The sequence below is a fragment of the Artibeus jamaicensis genome, unplaced genomic scaffold (assembly GCF_021234435.1).
Source record: "Artibeus jamaicensis isolate MK-2021 breed Jamaican fruit bat unplaced genomic scaffold, CSHL_Jam_final contig_484, whole genome shotgun sequence".
Taxonomy (NCBI): Eukaryota; Metazoa; Chordata; class Mammalia; order Chiroptera; family Phyllostomidae; genus Artibeus; species Artibeus jamaicensis.
In genome coordinates this window covers 11,004,405-11,023,190 of record NW_026521859.1, presented here as the reverse complement: position 1 = coordinate 11,023,190, position 18,786 = coordinate 11,004,405, and the positions used below count along the sequence as shown (strand labels likewise).

The following is an 18,786-nucleotide window of genomic DNA, read 5'->3' as shown; positions in this document are numbered from 1 at the left end:
GAGCACACACCCAGTGGATGAGACATGAGCCTGGTTTATGACATTACTTTGAGGGGAACTCCTGTCCCCTAGTGCAGAGTAAGGCCCCAACCAGTCATGAGACTACCTCAGGTGCCAAGGAACCCAAGTGAACTGCATGCCCCCGGCTGAAGGCACCGAAGGTGGTGTCGCTGCCACTTGCACCATTCATGCTGGAGGAGCCAGACCACCCTGGTAGGATCCGGTGACAGAGCTGGAGGACATCTGGCCAGGTTCTCAGGAAGCCCTGCTCCATCAATGATATAACACCAAAGGCCTTCTTGAGTAGCGGACATTGTCTTTCAGGAGGGGTGATCCCACGGCCATGCGCACCTTATTCCAGCGGTGGCCTTTATTGTAGATGGGCTTGACGGAGCTGGGGGACCAGCGAGTCAGGTACCTGTAGAGGAAGGACCAGGAAGTGTGGCTGAGGGCTGGGAGCCTGGGATGGAGCTGGGAGGGTGGGCATGCCTCCTCAGGCCACAGCTGTGGATATCCAACCAAACCCTTTCTCTAGTTTTTCTTCCTTGAGAGCAGGGGCTTTTCCTGGGAGCAACCGCTGAGTGTGCTGTAAACAGATGGGCTGGGTTCTTGCCGTAAGCGTGTGTGGCCAGGGTCAGGCAGACCAGGGCCACGTGAGCTCCCTTGATCTTTAGGAGTTGTCAATGTTTGTGTGTATTTTCTGGGGGAGGAGGTGGAGGAAGAGGCTGATGTAAGAGCCTGGAGGAATCCTTCCCTCTCGCCCACTTGGCTCATTTGGCCACCCCAGCCTTTAGGGAGCTCCCCTGGGCAGCCATAACTGGCTGGAGGACCCCTGCCCCTCACTCAACCCATGATGGGAGCCAAGGGTGAAGGCCCATGGGGGGTATGGGGGAGGAGGTAGGGAAAAATGGCTGTGGCCCACAGTCCTTTGGCCTCCTTTGGGGATGGCCAGGGCGCTGCTAGTTCCCGGAAAAGTGGCTCATGCCGGCTGGGATTGGGGTTTATTCTATTCAGAATGAAACTTGGATTCTGTCCAGAGAGGCCCACCCTTCATCCTGAAAGCTCAGCTATGCCAAAGGCCAGGATCCTCCTCTGCTTCCACTGTAGGTTGTGACTCAACCCAGCCACCTCTAAAAACCATCAAATGAGAGATTTCTAATTAAAAAAACTACCCTTGGACAAAAATTTTTAGATGAAAGTGAACAAAGATTGCTAATTTACACATTTCAGTTGAGCTCCCCTGGACCTTGGTCTTCTCCTGCATGAAGGAAACAGCTCCAAGAAGAGTGAAAAGCCGGGGAGGTACGAGCCTGCACTCCAAGTGTGAGGTGGGCTTCTCTGAGACTCTTGTCAATGTTGTTGCCCCCCAAAAGGGAGACTTCTGAGGAGTGGGCTGGTCCCAGGGACTGCTCTTCCTATGGCTGGAGTGCTGTGACGGTAGGAGTGTGAAGGGCAAGGGAAGGAGCGCCTGGCAGGCCCCCGCACTGGCATCTGCCAGTCTTCAGAGGGGTGGGGAAAGAGATGGGGCGTGGGAGCCGTTTCTCCAAAAGGAGTGCTCACCAGAATTCTAGGACCCCAGGCTGACCAGGTTGTCCAGAAGTGTTGCCCGAAAACTGTTCTTCCCTCCCCTGCCCTGGAGAGACCTGGGGAAGCTGGGCTTCAGCGAGCTCTGGGCCTGATGCCTCTGCCCCATGGAGCAGCCAACTGGTGGGGGAGGGGTGCCTGGGTGGCCTCCAGTCAGCATTTTGGGAAGACTCCAGCTCTGGGAAGAACCAAGGTTCCTTCCTACCTCTCCTGAAGGGGCAGGAAAAGGAGGAAGTGTGGCTCCTTCGGGGCCCAAAGCTCAAGGGCCTCTGGATAGAATCGTAAAATCCCTTACAAGGGAACCAACCTCCCTTGTAGCCAAGATTGTCCCTCCACCCAGCCCCCCAGAGTGGCCTTTTGCAACCCAAGAGCCCCCACACATCATCAATCCTGTGTCACGTTAGAGGACACCGGATATATGGGAGGGAGCCTGGCTTCACTTCAAAGGCCTGAGGGCAGGGTGCATTGTGTCCTTAGGCCTGCTGCGGTCTCTTAACAAGTCGGGGGGTGGGGGAGAGGCTCAACCCCTAAATGGTCTGTAGCACATTTGGGAAAGACAGAAAGATGTTACTAGGTCCTGATCCCCCAGGGCTGCTGGAAGATGGCCCAGTTAGCATTGTGGGAAGGGCAGGTGGAGATGGGCATGGGGCCAGGGTGCTGGCGAGGTGTCAATGAAGACCCAGCTCTGGTCCTACACCCCCAGCCCAGCAATCTGTGGCTGGTACCTGCCGGGACTCCTACCCTCAGGCTTGGGTTCTGCTGGGAATCAGACTAGGAGGTTTGCTAGGGGGTGGGGTCAGTCTTACTTTGCTTCAACCATCTTTGGTCCTATATAGACAGCAGTTCCAGTGACGGCTGGACCAGCTGAAAGAGGGAGGGGCCACTGATAGGGGAGAACAAGAATAAATACCAAAATCATTTTTACAGACCTGACTCTACTACTCTCAACAAGGGTGTATTATAGATGTGGGAGTATGTGAGTATGGTAATGTCAGAGGTGGGGGAGGGAAAGGAACACACAATAGGATAATTGAGTATTAGTTAGACAAGTCTGCTCCTCCACCAGAGGGTGCCACCCTGCCTAGCCTGAAAGCCAGATTGACTGATTCCAGGATCCAAGGGCCTTCCCCTTCTCTAAAACCTCAGGATCTCCTGGGTCACCACATGCAGCTATGCAGGTGAACTGTACAACTCAAGGGAGTGCCATTCACTCAGTCTACATGGACACTGCCTTGAAGTTTTACAGTGTACGACGTGCACAGCTACATACAGGGCTCTATCCCTAGAGAAGCCCTCCCTCATTTTTAAGGCCTCACTTTGCCCTTTAGTAACCCTAGTGCTAGGACACTGAAAGTCTGAAGTGCTCTGACACTCCCATAGCAACCTAGTGTGATGTCATAAATGGGATTAGCACATTCTGATGCCCAACCGGCAGACCTCCTCACCCTCCTCGCCCCTGTGCTAAGTGCCCTACTGGGGAGGGAGGAGAAAAGAGGCTGAGGCCAGCAGGGAAGGGTGACAGAAGCGTGGTGTGCAACATCAAGTGCAGCACCAGTGGGACTGACAGGGATGGGATGGAACGGACAGCCAAAGGGCACACTGGCTTTCCTGGGCTGTGGGAGGAGCTCTAAGAAATGGCTTCTCTGGCAGAGCGTAGTGAGAACCAACGGCCTGCAGAATGCTTGGGGCACTGACACCCAGGCTTGCTTACCGGTTGAGTTGGAGTTTTCTTTTTGGAACAAATCCTTCAGGAAGCGGAGGCTTATGATTTGGGAACAGACCTGAATGCAGAAGAAACACATAAGGAGATGGTCTCTGCAGTTCCCCCCTCAGCTTTTGGGGACCATAAAGACAAAGCCCAAGGAGGCGGAAAGGTGGCATTGAGGGGAGTAAAATGAAGGCTCTGGATGCCCATCTCTTTCAGGAGGGGCTACAGCATGGGGCAGCTAGCAGGGGAGCGATGCCTACAGCCCTCTGTCCCTCTTAGCCCCGAAGGGGACTTCTACCTGCTCGGTGGGCCATCTTCACACACTCCTCAATCTTGCGGTGCTCTTCCTGGCACAGGCCTGTGATCCTTCGGGGCAGCATGCCTCCGTGAGGCCGGATGAACTGACTGAGCAGCAGAACATCCTGGTGGAAGTGGAAAACAGGACATGAGGGTCAGCCGGGTGAGCGTGTGATACTGGGGAGCCAAGCCACATGACCTACGGAAGAGGTGGTGGACCCTGGCACTCCAAGAAGTTGAGGTCTCCCTTGGGAACTGACCTAAGACCATTCCCTCCACAGAACTTTGCACACTGGTCTACTACCTAACAAAAGTTAAATCCCAACTTAATAAGATTTTCTGACCCTCTTACCAATCCTAAGCGCTTTTAACTCTCCCTGAGATAATCTTTTGATAGAGAACAGAATAATCTAGGTTAGAGAATAGAAACCCTTCGAGAAATGTTAACAATCTTTCATGTACCTGCAGTATCTTTCCTGGTGACAAAAAGCCAACCTCCCAGGGTGAGGTAGAGGGTATGTCATATATTTCCACATAAGAGAGAAACTCTAATACCAGCTCCGCCCCCAAAGCCTATGTGCCACAGGCCACAATACACGTACACCATCTGCCATTCCCTCTGAAGTACTAAGCAGGGTACAAGCTGAGGAAGGGACCAAGGCTGTGAAATTAATCCCACATCTTCTGATGTGAATGGCTTCTAAGGCTTCCTTTGGGCCATCAGATTGCCTTGGAAGAGTCAAGGAAACGGGTAAACAGAGCCAGAATCAAGACAAGAAACTACCCCCTCCCAGCTCTCACAGGGTGGTTGAGGGGGTTGGATAAAAGCCACCATCTACCCCCCCCCCCCAGAGGGGCCCGGCACACCAGTCTTAGCAGTCATGTCCACAAACTGACTCGCTGCCCTGGCAGGCGCCTCGCTGTACAACCGCAGATTTGTTTTAATCACTGGAGAGCCCCTGAGGGACCCAGACCCCAAATTCCCACCCCTATAATCTTCAGAATCTGATGAAAAGAACTTGGATTGGATTATCCAAGGCTAATAAACTGGGCTCCCAGCCCCAGCCTCCCCCACTGCAGGCTGCCAAACAAGCTGACAGCTTTGTGCAGCTCAGGCTAACGATGCCCTGAGTGAAAAGGGATAAAAGGAAAACAACTTTAGCCTTTACCTTGGAGAGGATTGGATTTCTTCTGCTGGATAAACAGAAGCAAGTCAATTTCCTGGAAATGGCTGGTAGAAAGAGTGCCCCATGGTGGTCAGGCAGGTTCACCTACCCAATTTCAGCTGAGATTCCAAGTATGGCCACAGCCCAACTAACTTCCTTGTAAGAAGCTGTGCATGGCCTGCAAGCTTCCTATTACTCTAGGCGGCCAGCAGCAGAAAGGCCCAGGGTAGAGTAAAAGAACACCCCCTCTCCCCACCCGGGGTGGCCTAAAGCCAAGGCTCCCAGCCCAGGAGATTAGTTGGGTCACTCTGTTCAGATCCCATGGGCGTGTGGCCTCTCCTGCTCTTGCCACCTGACCGGAATCTCTGCCTTAGTCATCCCATTCCACCAAGGGGCACAGGGACAACCTGCAAGTCAAGTTGGCCCAGAGCCTGAATCACCTGAAACCTAAAAATAGGGTGCTTAATGTTACCAACAGAACTCTGGGGGACACGTATGGATTTCTCCAGGGCTGTGTCCTTTCCCCAGTCCCTCCCCACTTCTACAGAGGATGCAGAGCAATGGTTGGAATCATAGTCTCTGCGTGGGTTTTGTCTCCCTGGGGTTTGAATCCCAGCTTTGATCCTTTCTAGCTGGGTGTTCTGAAGCAAGTTCACTAACTTCTCCATGCCTTAAATTTCCTTACCTGCAAAACAGGGATGGAAAGTACCCACTTCAAAGGGATATTGTGAAAACTAAGTGAATGAAGACACACAAGTGCTTACATTAGCGCCTGACACACAGTATGCACTCAACGCAGGGTACCTACTGTTACTTACCATCATCATTCTTCTGTGCAAACAGAAGAGCTAGAAGAGCTAGAGCAAACAGGTTTCTGCAGCTCCAACATGGAGACAATAATGGGTCCCCAGATCACAGTAAGGCCTTTTCAAATAGCTTCTCATTACAAGAGACAGAAAGCCAAACTCAGATCCTGATTCCATCCCCTTGGGAACACAACTCTGCAAGACTGGGGCACAGGGCCCTGGTGGTCTGAATTGAATGCAACCAGGCTGTGAATTAAGTGACCCTTAACCCTGGCTGCACATGAGAATCACCTGGGGAGCTTTAAAAAATAATGATGGCCAGGCCTTACCCCAGACCAACAGAATCAATGTCTGGGGTGGGCCCTGAGTGTTTTTTTAAAGCTTTCCTATAATTCTAATGTGCTGCCAAGGTTGAGAGCCGGTGGACAAATGCTTATCTTTGGTGGCTCCATGAGATGCAGCAGTGGCTATGGGGGAAGGGGGAATGAAGGGGAGCGATGCCACTTAAATTAACCAGGGAACATGACCTCCGGGACACGCTCACTCACTTCATAACCATACTTGTGCTTTAGGTTCCACCTGCAGATGGGGCACTGGCCAGCGGGGTTAGGAGGATGTGGACTTTCCCGGGGAGTCTCTGTGATACGGCCTTCGATCTAGGAGGCAAAGAAAGAGCGCGCATGAGGGAAAGGGCTGCGCAGAGTCTCTAATCCTCAAGCAGCCCCCAAAATGGTGGTGTGATGTCATCTCTGCTAGGTAACAGGTTGCTCCGCTGAAACTACAGTGGTGGTTGTGCAGCTGCTATATAATGGGCCCTGGGGTATCCACAGAGATGTGATTTTGGTGGCCTTTTAAAGGTAATGAAAACTGAACTTAATGCTGGTGGGGAGAGAGAGGAATTTGCTGTGTCAGCTGAAGCAACCTTTCCTTCCTCGAACACAAAAACAACCTTTGGGAAAAAGTAATAAATGCACATGGTAGAAAGTTGCAAACTGCACAGGGATGTGGACTCCACGGGAAGTCTCCTTCCCCCGAAAGTAGCCTTCTCAGAGGAAACTGCAGATTCCACCTTTATCTTACACAGCAAGTCTATGCCAGTGGTTCTCAGCCTGCCGTGACTTTGCCCCCCAGGCGACAGTGGATAATGTCTGAGTCATTTCTGACTGTCACAACTGAGAGATGGGGTGCTAATGGCATCTAGCAGGGAAGCTAACCATCCTACAATGCACAGGATACACAGCGAAGAATTAGCAGCCCAGGATGCCAACAGTGCCAAGGTAAGAAGCCTGCTCTCTGCCTACATGAGAATATACCCACTTCTCTCTCTCCCTTAAACGGAGAGAAACATCTAACGTCCTCTCGCATGCCCCAAATGAGGACCTGGCCCACAACCCAGGCATGTGCCTGGACAGGGAATTGAACTGAGACCTTTCGGTTCACAGGCCGGTACTCAATCCATTGAGCCACACCAGCCAGGGAACTCTTTCTTTTCTTACAAAACTCAGATGGGAGGATACATTCTCCCGTCTCCCTCCTTGCTTTTATTATTTAGGATGCCACCTTTCTGACTGTGCTGAGGTCACATGCAAAATGCCCTCGGCTGTGGCTGTTGTATCCTGTGACACAGCCTTGGAATTACTAAATGCAACAGACCAATGATCTGGGAGTCGGCTCCAATTGCAAGAGGGGGAGTTTAGAAAGCCCTGCCTGAAGCCATGGATTATGAAAGCAAGGCTGGGACAGGGCTGAGAGGCTTTGGGAGAGAAGCAACACTGTCTCCAGGGGCAGAGCTGGCAAATGGGAAAGAGGCTAGAGGCAGTGCTTGCCTGTGCAGGGCACTGCTACCCACCTGTCTGCAAAGACCACCACAACTACTCCAGAAATAGCGTGTTAGGGAAAATGTGCAGGTGTGTGGTGGGCTCAGATGGGGATTACGGTGGACTGTGGAGAGAGAACTAACATTTGCCGACTCCCCATTAAGTGCCTGGTTTTGTGCTAATTGTGGCTCACTATCTCATTTAACCCCCACAACCTAGTGAGGGGGCATTATGATGTTACTTTATAGATGAAGAAAGTGAGACTCCAGAGAGTGAGCAACACCCTGTCAGCCAAGGCAGCGCCTCTCCAGGCATGGGTGGCTCCCTCCCCCGAGGCTTGGGAATGCTTCCAATGCCACCACTTTTCCACATTCATTCTACAACAAGCAAATTCATGCCCCATACGAAAAATCGTCTTCACACTCAAAAGCCAGATGTTTTCTCTCTCCACCAGCAGCGAGTTCACAGGGTGAAGGCTTGTTTCAGCTTTGAATAAGGGAATAAACAAAGGTGCCCTAAGGGGACGGCCCCTCCTCAAAAGAACTATTTTGAGGTAACACAGTGCAAAAACGGAGGGACTATTCTGGGGAAGACCCAGAGGGAACTCAAAGGCCTTGTCCTGGGAATAAGACTGCCCAGTGGGGACCAAGTGTGGCTGGCAGCCAGAATGGTTAAATCCCTGGTGGACATGGAAGTTATACAGGCTTCTGGAGTGGCTGCGGATTTCTTGGAGGCATGGAAAGCCACAGGAAAACAACACTGTCTTTTAGGGATTATAGGATAATCTAGGCCCTGTGACTCTTGGAGGAAGGGAAGTGAGATGGGCCCCAATGAGGGAAAGGGGGAGTGGGTGGATACAGTCATTCTAGCTTTCTCACCACTAGACAAGTCAGGGTGCTCACTAGTGAGTCCAGGGTCCAGAGAGTGTCACCTTTTATCTGCATCACTTAAGGAGTAGCTTAGTCATTCTGAGCAGAGAGGAAAGAAGCTGAGATCCAGGATCCTGACTCAGGATCAACTTACTTTGGCTCTCCTGCCATTGCCTTAGTTTCCCCTTTGAAAAACTAATTTATCACCCTCCAAAGAACATATTAGCAAAGACCTCTGAGATCTTGTCATACAAAAGGCCACTTTAATCAAAGAGCAGATGCTTCTATCCAGGTACAAGTGTTCCTGATTAACCACACTATAGCACACAGCTAGAAAAATAGCAGACAGATTTATAGTCACAGAAGGAGCAGATCCTGGAGCCAGGAGTCCAGTTTGGGCCTCCCTCCTTCCCTCCCTCCCGCAGAGGAACAACCAGGCAGCTCCAAGTGTTAAAGAGGTTGTAAGTGGCCAACTTGATGATACTTACTATAGTTGTCTTCCCTTCTTGGATCTCCACCACTGCAGAGATAAAGGGGAAAAATTAGGTCAGCCGTTTAATAAGGAACAGGGAGTTTTGAATAACAGCTCAAATTCTATGCATGCGGAGGAACAGAGCCTCCAGCCTGCACTCTCTCACAGGCCCCACCTAGAACGGAAAGCGTGCAGGGTCACCTCCAAATGCCCTATGCCTCTGCGGCTGGATGAGGGCAAGCCCAGATGCCAAGTAATATCATCTCTCTGGGATCAAGGGTTTCCACACTGTTTTTGCCTTTCCGAACCAAGATTTCTCTTGGTTCTACCTAAGGAAATTGGCAAGATCCTGCCCTCCTATGGCTAGCAATAATGACCTGAGAGTGGGGAGTTGGGGGGCAGAGCATGTAAAGACCTTCAAAAGTACCCACTGCATGTGTCCTTTTACTAAGAGAATCAGACAAACATAGTTTCTGACCTTGAACAGTTTGCAATACAGTACTGAACTACGTAAAATGACTCCAGTGGCCCTGGTAGATAAGCAGTGAGACAAGTTCACTCCTAAAATTCATCCTGAAAGCCTTGTATCAAAGCTGGATGAAGACAACTGTGCTTGTTAAATCCTCTTCATTATTCCCTGCAGGGTTGCAATTTGTTATCCACACTGGAGAGGTGTGATAAAAAGAGGCTGGAATAAGGGGCCTGCAGAAACTGGGTCCAGGCAGAAGTTCAAGAATACTGCAATTCCAGAATGAGAGGGACGCCCTCAGCTCTTTGCCCGTGTAGGTCTGGCAGTCAAAAGAGAACCTGAGGGAAAGACAGTCACGCCTGCTAAGCTGCACAGATTTCCTATCTTACTTGACTAGGATGCAGAATGACAGCTTCAACAGTATTCACAGGAAGAACCAAGCTAAAAGCCCACATTTGGCAAATATAACCACACAGAAAGTTCTTGGAGATTCCTGCTTGTTCTCCCAGTTTCTTCAGAAAGGGAGGAGCCAGAGCTGTTAGCATAGGAACTGGTACACAGCAGATGCTCCATGGATGCTAGCTAGCATTTAGGGAGCAGAATACTTGTCATGGTCCCCCCGCTGACTACTAATTACTGTAACAGAAAACTTGGGCCCACAAAGCTGCTGTCTCCCCACATACTAAAATCGTATTTTAACAGCAGCTTGGCTACACAATTAGTTTTACTCAGCTCTAGCCAAGGCAAGAATAGAGCTTAGAAAGAGCCTAAGGTTCTTAACTTTGACAATCCAGTAAAAGTTATGCACCTCTCCCTAGAAACATGTCCATAAACATACATACAATAAACACGGGTTTAGGAGACTCGGACCACTGAAGCTATGTACCCAAATGGTAATACTGGGTTTCTCTCAGTGGTGGCGGTAGGTAATTTTAGCTGCTTCTTTACGCCTATCAGTATTTTCTAAAGTTTCTAAAATAAATGCATACTGCTTTTGCAGTTAAAAAAACAAAAAAAAAACAACAAGAGAAAGAGAAACAGTATATTTAAGAAAACAAACAAACAAACAAACAAACAAAAAAGAGGCAATTTTGACCCAAGCAGAGCCCCACACCAGTCTTTGAGATCACTGTGCTCCCTGACCAACAGCTGATAGGACACTGACTGCCTATAGTCGCTGCCCTTTGGTTTTCTGAGTGAAGCCATTCATGAAGACTCATTCCATCTAAATACCCAACCTGAGAGCCCCTCAGAGTCCTACTCTGCACACAAAGTTGTAACAGTGACCAGAAAGGTCCTGAGGCTTTCTGCCGAACACTGCAGTTACCAATCAACTCAAAGACAAACTAGGTTTCTCCCTGTAAAAGAAAATGTGTCACCCCATGCACGGATCTACTTGTTCAGAACAGAGACCAGCCTAAATGAGAAGTGAGACTCCACCTGGTGCTCAGTCTGGAGGCCAGCACAGTGGCAGAGGGCCTGTCACTGCAATGTGTCAACTTAGAAACGTGGGGATGCGTAGGAGGGCACCGCTGCAGGAGGGCACACTAGGGCTTTTAGGCACCCCAGAAACGCAAATCTGCAAAAACCAAGTTGGAGTGAGGGTGACCAACTCTGAGCAACAATAGGTGGGAAAAAAAGATTTTTTAAGAACCGGAGACACATTCTGGTTCCACTCGAGTCAGCACTACAACAATGCTCTGAAACACAAGCGAACAAACATGTGGTTCCCTTCTCCAGGAGGCACTTGGGCCCCAATCATGAGGTAAACAAGTCTAACAAAACACACATCACTCCCGGCAAAGAACCAAACCCTGAAGTCATCCCACTGGCCCCTGGAAAAGAGATCAAAGACCATGGCAGGCTCCACTGTTCACAAGCTCCCCACACAGCCACTCTGAGCCAGTGAATCATATTACTATAAGCCAGTGGGTAAAACATTAGGCACAGGCTTATCTAATAGAGACAATTTGTCAAACCAGAAGAAATGACCTGAGAACTCACATGAGATTGAGAATAATCAGGGCGGTGTCTCAGTGCTGGGGCAGGAGGCCTGGCTGGAGCCTGAAGAGGCTGTGATAGATTTTAAGCCTCTCAAAACAGGAGATAGGAATCAAAATCGTATTGATTTTCAGTGTGCATACAAAAACATGTCAAAACCAAACAAAACCTCAGATCCATTTTGTCCCTGGTCTCTACTCCATTTAAGAGAAGTGGGGGTGGACTGAGAGATTTGAGCACTAACAGAAAACTTGTTTGGACGTTGAAATAAAGAACAAACTGACGGTAACGAGAGGAGGGGGGAGAAGGATAATAGGGGCTAACAGGGGAAGGGCCTCAAGGAACATGTATAAAGGACCCATGGATAAAGCCAAAGGGGTAGGTTCAATGGTGGGGGCAGGGGTGGGGCAGGGGGGTGTGGTGGGGTAAAAACGTAGACAACTGTACTTGAACAACAAAAATAAAAATAAAAAAACTTGTTTTTAAAAAAAGATGGAATGACCCTTGTATTCTAAGAAACTCAGGAAAGGAAAAAAAGCAGTTTTCTAAACTACAATTAAGGACCAAAATCTTCAAAGATGGCCACTTCTCATTCAAATAACCTTTTTCACAGAAAGCAACAAGTTTGCTGAGCACTCATGGAGTCTACAGCCCAGCTCCACCTATTGTGGAGTTACAACAGGATAGGAAGACAGAGCCTTGCCCTAGAGGGGGAAGGGAACTAACCAAGTATGGGAACTTCACTATATAATAAAGTCCAGGCCTCGTAAAGAGGTCCTTTGAGTGCTTCGGTAAATACTCGCCTAGGATGGAGTCCAAGATAACTGAATTATAACAGTCTAGAGCAAACAGCATTGCGGTGAGACTGCAGTGAACACAGAAAGACCTTGATGGCCACATAAACACAGACACAGTGAACTGCAGCAGTATAAAGACCCAACTGTTTCATAAAGGAGGAAGTGAGGAAAGATGAATGACGAGGAGTGGAGGGCACTAAGGGCCCAGAGACCAAGGTCCTTCTTGGAAAGTATCCACAGAAACCAGTCCCAAGCAGAGTATGAAGGAATGGAGGAACTGAATGGCAGGATGGCTAAGAGGAGGCACTGACAGGCTTACATAGGGTCAGGGAGTAAAGTGAGTGTTTGGGATGTGTTCCTACACTTCTGGTCATTACTTTTCTCAAATTCCTTCCTTACTCAAGTACCACGTCCCTTCTGTTCATTTTGTTTCTTTCTTTTTTTAAAGATTTTATTTATTTTTAGAAAGAGGGAAAGGGAGGGAGAAACATTGATAGGTTGCCTCTTATATACCCCCAATGGGGACATGGCCCACAACCCGGGCATGTGTCCTGACCAGGAGTTGAACCCGCAACCTTTCAGTTCACAGGCTGGTGCTCAATCCACTGAGCCATACAAGCCAAGGCCCTTTTGTTCATCTTTAATTCTACCACTGAAATTTTCTGATTCTCTCATTACCTCCCCACTTCTTTACCCATGGAACCCTGAGGGAATGTCCCTCTGCACTACTCTTCAGAATGCAGAGTCTCACTGCTGCACAAAAGCCCCTTTCCACTAGCAGGTTACTCTCTATTCTTTAAAACCCCCCAATCACTCACTTTTCTCTCAAAGCTTTTAGCTATAGGGCTGGGCTGCCCATCCTTGTCTGAAATGCTACAGCTAATTGGAAAAGATGAAGAAAATTCCCTTCAGCCTTGACTCATTTCAATACATTCTGACCTAGGTGTCTGATAGATCATCCCTGTAAATTTAGATAATTATGTGTGCTTTTGTTTTAAATACATTTCTTTCATAAGAGCTCTAAGAGTGATAAGACAGGAATGAGGTCTAACACAATAACTGCTAAGTCTGGCAGTGCCAACCATAAAAATACGAATGGTCTTCAGCAAATTAACTGATGGGGGCTTTCAGGGAAGGGAGGGAACCACAGGGATGCCCAGCCATGGAGGACCAAGGTGACATGACTGGTGGAAAGGGAAGAGCACTGGCTCTACTTCCAACTCCACCAGTCACCAGCTGTGTGATGTAGGGCAGCGGCTAAAGTCCTCTGGACCTGAGTTCCTCATTTGTACAAATGTCAGTAACACCCACTTTTAAGGTGCATTGTTGAAAAGACTGATTAAATATATGTGGAAAATATAGCACAGTGCTTGAAGCAGGCACTTAATAAACCACAATGCCCATTTCTGTCTTCCTTCAGTGTTGCTTCTTCCATAAGAGTATATTTTTGGCTTTGTGTGCTGCTCTTGTTAAACTACAGACCAGGCTCTCTCAATAGCAGCATGACTCACAGTTTAGGCCAGAGAGTTCTTTGTTGTGCGGGGCTGTCCAGTATACTGTAAGATTATAGGAGCATCCCTGGACTCCACCAACAAGATGACAGAAGTACCTGACAACCAAAAATATCTCTAGACATTGCCAAATGTACCCTGGAGAACAAAACAGCCCCCAACTGAGAACCACTGCTTTAGAATGAGGGTCTTTTTTTTTAAAATTGATTTGCATGTGAGAGAGGAGGTGGTGGAAGAGAGAGACAGAAACATCGATTTGTTGTTCCCCTTATTTATGCATTCATTAGTTGACTCTTGTATGTGCCCTGACCAGATATCAAACCTGCAACCTTGGCATATCAAGCAGTGTTTCAACTGAGCTGCCTGGTATGGGCTTACACTGAGTCTTTACAGGCAGGAGTGCTGATGCTGAGTGCTCAAGAACTCTTGACTAAAATTAAGTACTATCTGATACTTTAAAAAGTAGAATGTTTGGATATTTTCAGCAAAACATCCAGCTTTCTCCCAATAACTTTAAATTCTATATGTACTGTATTATTTGGGTGTCAAATATACCAGCTGGGACCAGTCAAAAGTAGGTATATGTGAACTATTTTATACATAATGGGTAGAATATCAAGGAAGATTTTTGCCCTTAAAGGCTTTGGAGACAGTTGGTTCTCCTTTGTTTAAGATTACATCAATTTAATTATTTAGCTTTTAGGCCTGACAGTGAGCAGCAAAGAAGAGCAACCAACCCAAGAATTTATGGAGAGGAGGACTTCAAAGACCCATCTGATTATACAGCCCATTATTTCACAAACTCTCCAACAGAAAAAATTCAAATCTAAAAATGTTCCTTTGTAAAAAAAAAATACAAAACTACTCTTTCCTGTCCTTTGGGAACATAGCGAAGCACTGTTTTTAACTTTGAATTTTAAAAGGGATATGTAAATTTCGGCTATTAAGTGTTTGACATTTGGTAGAGACCCTCAAAAATATTATGGGCATATGCTAGTTTTGCAGCATGGTAACAGAGGAAACACCTTTTATAATCCATTTTTATTAACAATATGCTCTCTTTGGTGTCTTTCTTTATTAATGGATTAGTTTACCTAATATTAACCAGGCAGCATCTAGATTTTGTTGTTTGCCAGAAAGTCTGGCAAATGTTCCACCTCCCCTTCATAGCTAAATTCTTCACACTGCCTATTTCCATTTCTTCATGAACTATCTCTTTGATTTGCCATTCTACTGGAATTGCTGTTTGAAAGCTTTAAAAAAAAAAAAAGGAGAGAGAGAGAGACCTCTTCTGAAACACATCCAACGGCCTCTTCATTAGGCTCTTCTTTTTGGACTTGTCTGCTCCCTCTGAAAACAATGATCACTCTTTTCCTCTGGATATGTCTCAGCTTTGGTTACAGGACACACTAGTCAATACTAAGCCAGAATCTTAAAATAACCCCCCACATCACTTCTGCACATCAACTCATCCTTTCCTGCTTCCAGCAGGTCACAAAGCAGGCTGTGTCCTGAAACACCTTTTTCACTCTCCATCAGATCCCATCCTCCTTATGAAAACTTCCAGTTGGGTTTGCTGTTTCCTGTAACTGAATCTTCCTGTACTTTATTGCAGCCTATGTATACACACCATCTCATTAGAACCTAACTTCTCAGGAAAAGGGCTGTATTTTCTTTCTCCAGAATCCCTTGACAGCCTGAAGTTCAGCAATTAGCCTTTTTACTAACAGGCTCTCAGTTCGATGCCAGAATGAGGCTGCCTTCCCAGACCTAAGATTAATTTAAAGCAAAAATACCATCCAGCATTTGCCTCTTTCGTCTGTTCTATGGCCTTTCCACGTTAGCTTCTACTTCTCGGGGAGACTGGTGGCCCAGGTAGAGAAAGCCGCCATCACAAAACAGCACTGCCTGATGAGAAACTGGAAAATGAGACGCTGGGGAGGGCCTCCAGATGTCCCTCCCTTATGACCCAGGGATTCTTTAATAAATGAGACTGCCTTTCGGACGATACGAAGGGAGAATACACACGCGGACCCTTGCCGAAAACTTTTCTGAACCCTTGGACAGGTTTCTCTTCTCCCCTCGCTAACTAAGCAAATCTCTCTCTCTGTCCTCTCCACCTGCCCCCGCCCCTGCCCGGGAGGACACTCAGAGAAGTGGGAAGTCATGATAACAGTATCAGGGTTAGGAAGGATCTTTCGAACACCCCGGGAGCGCATTTCAGACGTTTCAGAACCTCGCGAAGAAAAGAGGGAAGGGGCAAGGGGCCTAGAGGAAGCAACCCCCCTCGCTTTTCTTTAGCTTCGGGAGGTCGCCAGGACCCAAGACTTACCTTCCCTGTATCCGCGATCTGGAGGCCGAGCCCGGCAGGTCGCGGCTGGGCCTGCCAGGTACCCTCGGAACAAACGCCGACAACCGGACATCAGTACACTGAGGGCCGCCATCATGGAGACCTATGACCTCTTCGGCACTTCCGCTTCCTGAACGGCGCACGCGCAGCCGCAGTAGTGGGCGAGAGCTGTGCGGGTTGTGGGCTTCTTGCTCCGTTACTCTGTCACTTACTTTCCCCGCACCTCTCCAGCTTTGGTCTAAACCAAGTGGCATTTGTGTCAAGCTGTGCTTCATTCTCAGGATATAGGGGGAGGTCGTCTAGCTCCTGTTTGCCAGTCGCCGAAGTCTGTAGGGTCGCTTTCCTTCCCTGGCAGTTTTTCTCGGTAAAATCACACGCGCTACCCTGTCTTTAAAGCTTCTCTGCAAGTTAGATGTAGATTTGCAGCTTCTTGCGGGGGAATCTAGGCCTGGTACAGGGGAGGTTGAAATGGTTGGGAACTCTGGAACATCAGGCAAACCTAGAATAGAATTAATATCCGCTCCCAGCCCTGTCTTTCATTTTTATTTACTTAGCATTTATCTTTGGCTAGGGCTTTTGCATAGCTGTTTCCTCCGTCTGCTCTTTGCCTACCTGTTAAAGTCCTACTTTTCAGAGTTCAGCTCAGTCTTCACTTCTACAACGGGGTCTTCCTTAAAACCCTCCCATTACTGTTTTTCAGCACTAGATATTTCTCCATCTTAGTACTTGGCACAAATACAGTTTTACATTTGCTTGCATAATATGTTTCCTACCAGACTGTGTGCTCCATGAAGGCAAGGACATTGATTTTTGTTGACGCTCATATCTAACACATAGCATAGAGCCTAACACGTAATGAGTGTAATATATACTTGTTAAATGAATGTGGAACCTATTTTATAGGGTTGTGAAAGTTAAATGAGGTAAACATAAGTGCACAATAAATATAAGCTAATTGATAAGGCCTTTGTCCTGTCTCACAAGTTTGATGTACTTGCATACTAAGGAAGTATATAGTATCAAAACAAGAACACAAGTGCTCAATTTTCCCTCTTTCGGATTTGCAGGACATAATAGGATGTTCCCCTGGAGCTACATAAGACAGAAAAGCCATTCACAGCTCAGTTCTTCCGCTTGGTTAGGATATTCTTTTCCACCCTCCACAATAAACCTAAAGGGGGATTTTCTAATTACCCTACTCTGGTTCATAGATGGGAAAATGAGGCTCATTAAATGGCACGGCATGTTCTCTGATCAGAGTGGGGAAGGAGCCTATCTTTCAGTTGACTACCACCCTGGTGGAGCAGGAAGTTGCAGAGCAGCTGCTGCATGGACAAGTGAGCAGGAGGAATGTGCCATTGAAGGATCTTAAAACACTGCATTTAGCAAGGACAGATCCTGGGAAGGGGGAAATTGAAAGGAAGGTCAATCTAGATGGGTGAGAATGACACATGGTTAGGTGGGACAGAGTTTTGGTTGGCTATAGGTCTGGGTATGCTGGCCAGGATCAGGAAAGCTTTGGCTTTCCGGATAGCTTCCACTTTCCTTCTGTACAAATGGTCTTGAGTTCTTCCTGCTTATACCACATTCCCTGTCTCTTTACAAGTCTCCAGCTTCTGGCAATCCAAGGGACCAGGGTAGTAACAGCTGCACCCAAGGCTTGTTGTGCACACGGTGAACTAAACTATTGGAATGCCAGCCCTCTCATTATTATTTCCTAACTTGTCATAATCAAATTTTATTTAAGAAAAACAACTTGGCCCTTGCTGGTGTGGCTCAGTGGATTGAGCACCTGCCTGCCTGTGAATCAAAGGGTCCTTGGTTCAATTCCCAGTCAGGGAACATGCCTGGGTTGTGGGCCAGGTCTCCAGTAGGGGGCATGCAAGAGGCAACCAGTGGAAGAAACAACCACACACTGATGTTTCCCTCTCACTCTTCCCCTTTGTCTAAAAAGAAGTAAATAAAATCTTTTTTTTAAAAAAAGCAACTTGTACTTTTTACAGTGACAACACATGATCATCGTAGAAAAATGAAATAAAGTAAAAAGAAAAAATCCATAATTCAGAGATAAGCACTGTTTATATTTTCCAAATGATGTAACACTGTGCATATTCTTTATTTTGTAATACATATTTTATTTTTCTGAATCCATTTATTATTTGCTCTTACATGAAAAAACAATTCTGTGAGACCAGATTTTTCTCAGAAGACTAGCCTTACATTTTATTTGAAATTAAAGAATAACTTATATAAGAAAGTACACAAATTATCGGTGTACAGTTTCATGAATTTTCACAGAGGAAACACTGCCCTCACTCACAAATAGAACATTAGCAGCATTCCAGAAAACTTGCCAGTGTCCCCTTCCAGGTACTAAAAGTCATTGTCTGACATAAATTATTTTTTCTGCACTTGAAATTTATATAGATAGAAGCTTATATAGCGTGTACTCTTTTTGTCTGCTTTCAGCTGCTCGTCATTATGTTTATAGATTCACCCATATTGTTATATAGAGTTTTTATTCACTCATTCTGATTGCCGTATAATATTCCACTGTGACTTTACTACAGCTTCTTTATCCTTTCTTTTGTTGATAGAGTTTGGACAATTTCCAGTTGGGACTTGTAATACTGCTATGATGAACATTCTTCTATACGATTTTGGTGAGCATAGGAACAAACTTCTTTCAGGAATATATCTAGGAGTGGAACTGTAGGATCATGTAAATACTCAGATTTAGTAGATACTACCAAACTCTTTTCCATAGTAATTGTACCAATTTACTCTGGTACTATCTGTGTATGAGAGTTCCAGTTGCTCTCCAACCTTATCAGTATTTTTTTGTATTATGATTTTTGTGCACTTTTCATCTTGGCCAATCTGATGAGTATGTAGGCTCTCATTGTGTATTTAAGTTATATTTCTCTGATGGCTAATGG

At 47.1% G+C, this 18,786-nt stretch overlaps 1 protein-coding gene across 1 annotated transcript; it reads right to left on the bottom strand.

Moving 5' to 3' along the window:
• Positions 1-18: 18 nt before the first annotated feature.
• MRPS18A (mitochondrial ribosomal protein S18A) lies at positions 19-15,960 on the bottom strand. The gene is made up of 6 exons (XM_037153988.2): positions 15,830-15,960; positions 8,736-8,767; positions 6,110-6,217; positions 3,591-3,714; positions 3,296-3,365; positions 19-418 (listed from the first exon to the last, which is right to left on the bottom strand). Exons 1-6 carry the CDS (start codon positions 15,942-15,944, stop codon positions 274-276), a joined length of 594 nt encoding a protein of 197 aa, XP_037009883.2. The 5' UTR covers positions 15,945-15,960; the 3' UTR covers positions 19-273.
• Positions 15,961-18,786: the final 2,826 nt, after the last annotated feature.

Excerpts from the sequence above, each read along its gene's own strand:
- MRPS18A (XM_037153988.2), bottom strand. The coding sequence starts at position 15,944 with ATGATGGCGGCCCTCAGTGTACTGATGTCCGGTTGTCGGCGTTTGTTC. Across the intron at positions 6,218-8,735 it reads AAGAAGGGAAGACAACTATA|ATCGAAGGCCGTATCACAGA; the intron begins GTAAGTATCATC and ends TTTGCCTCCTAG. Across the intron at positions 3,366-3,590 it reads GAAGATGGCCCACCGAGCAG|GTCTGTTCCCAAATCATAAG; the intron begins GTAGAAGTCCCC and ends TTCTGCATTCAG.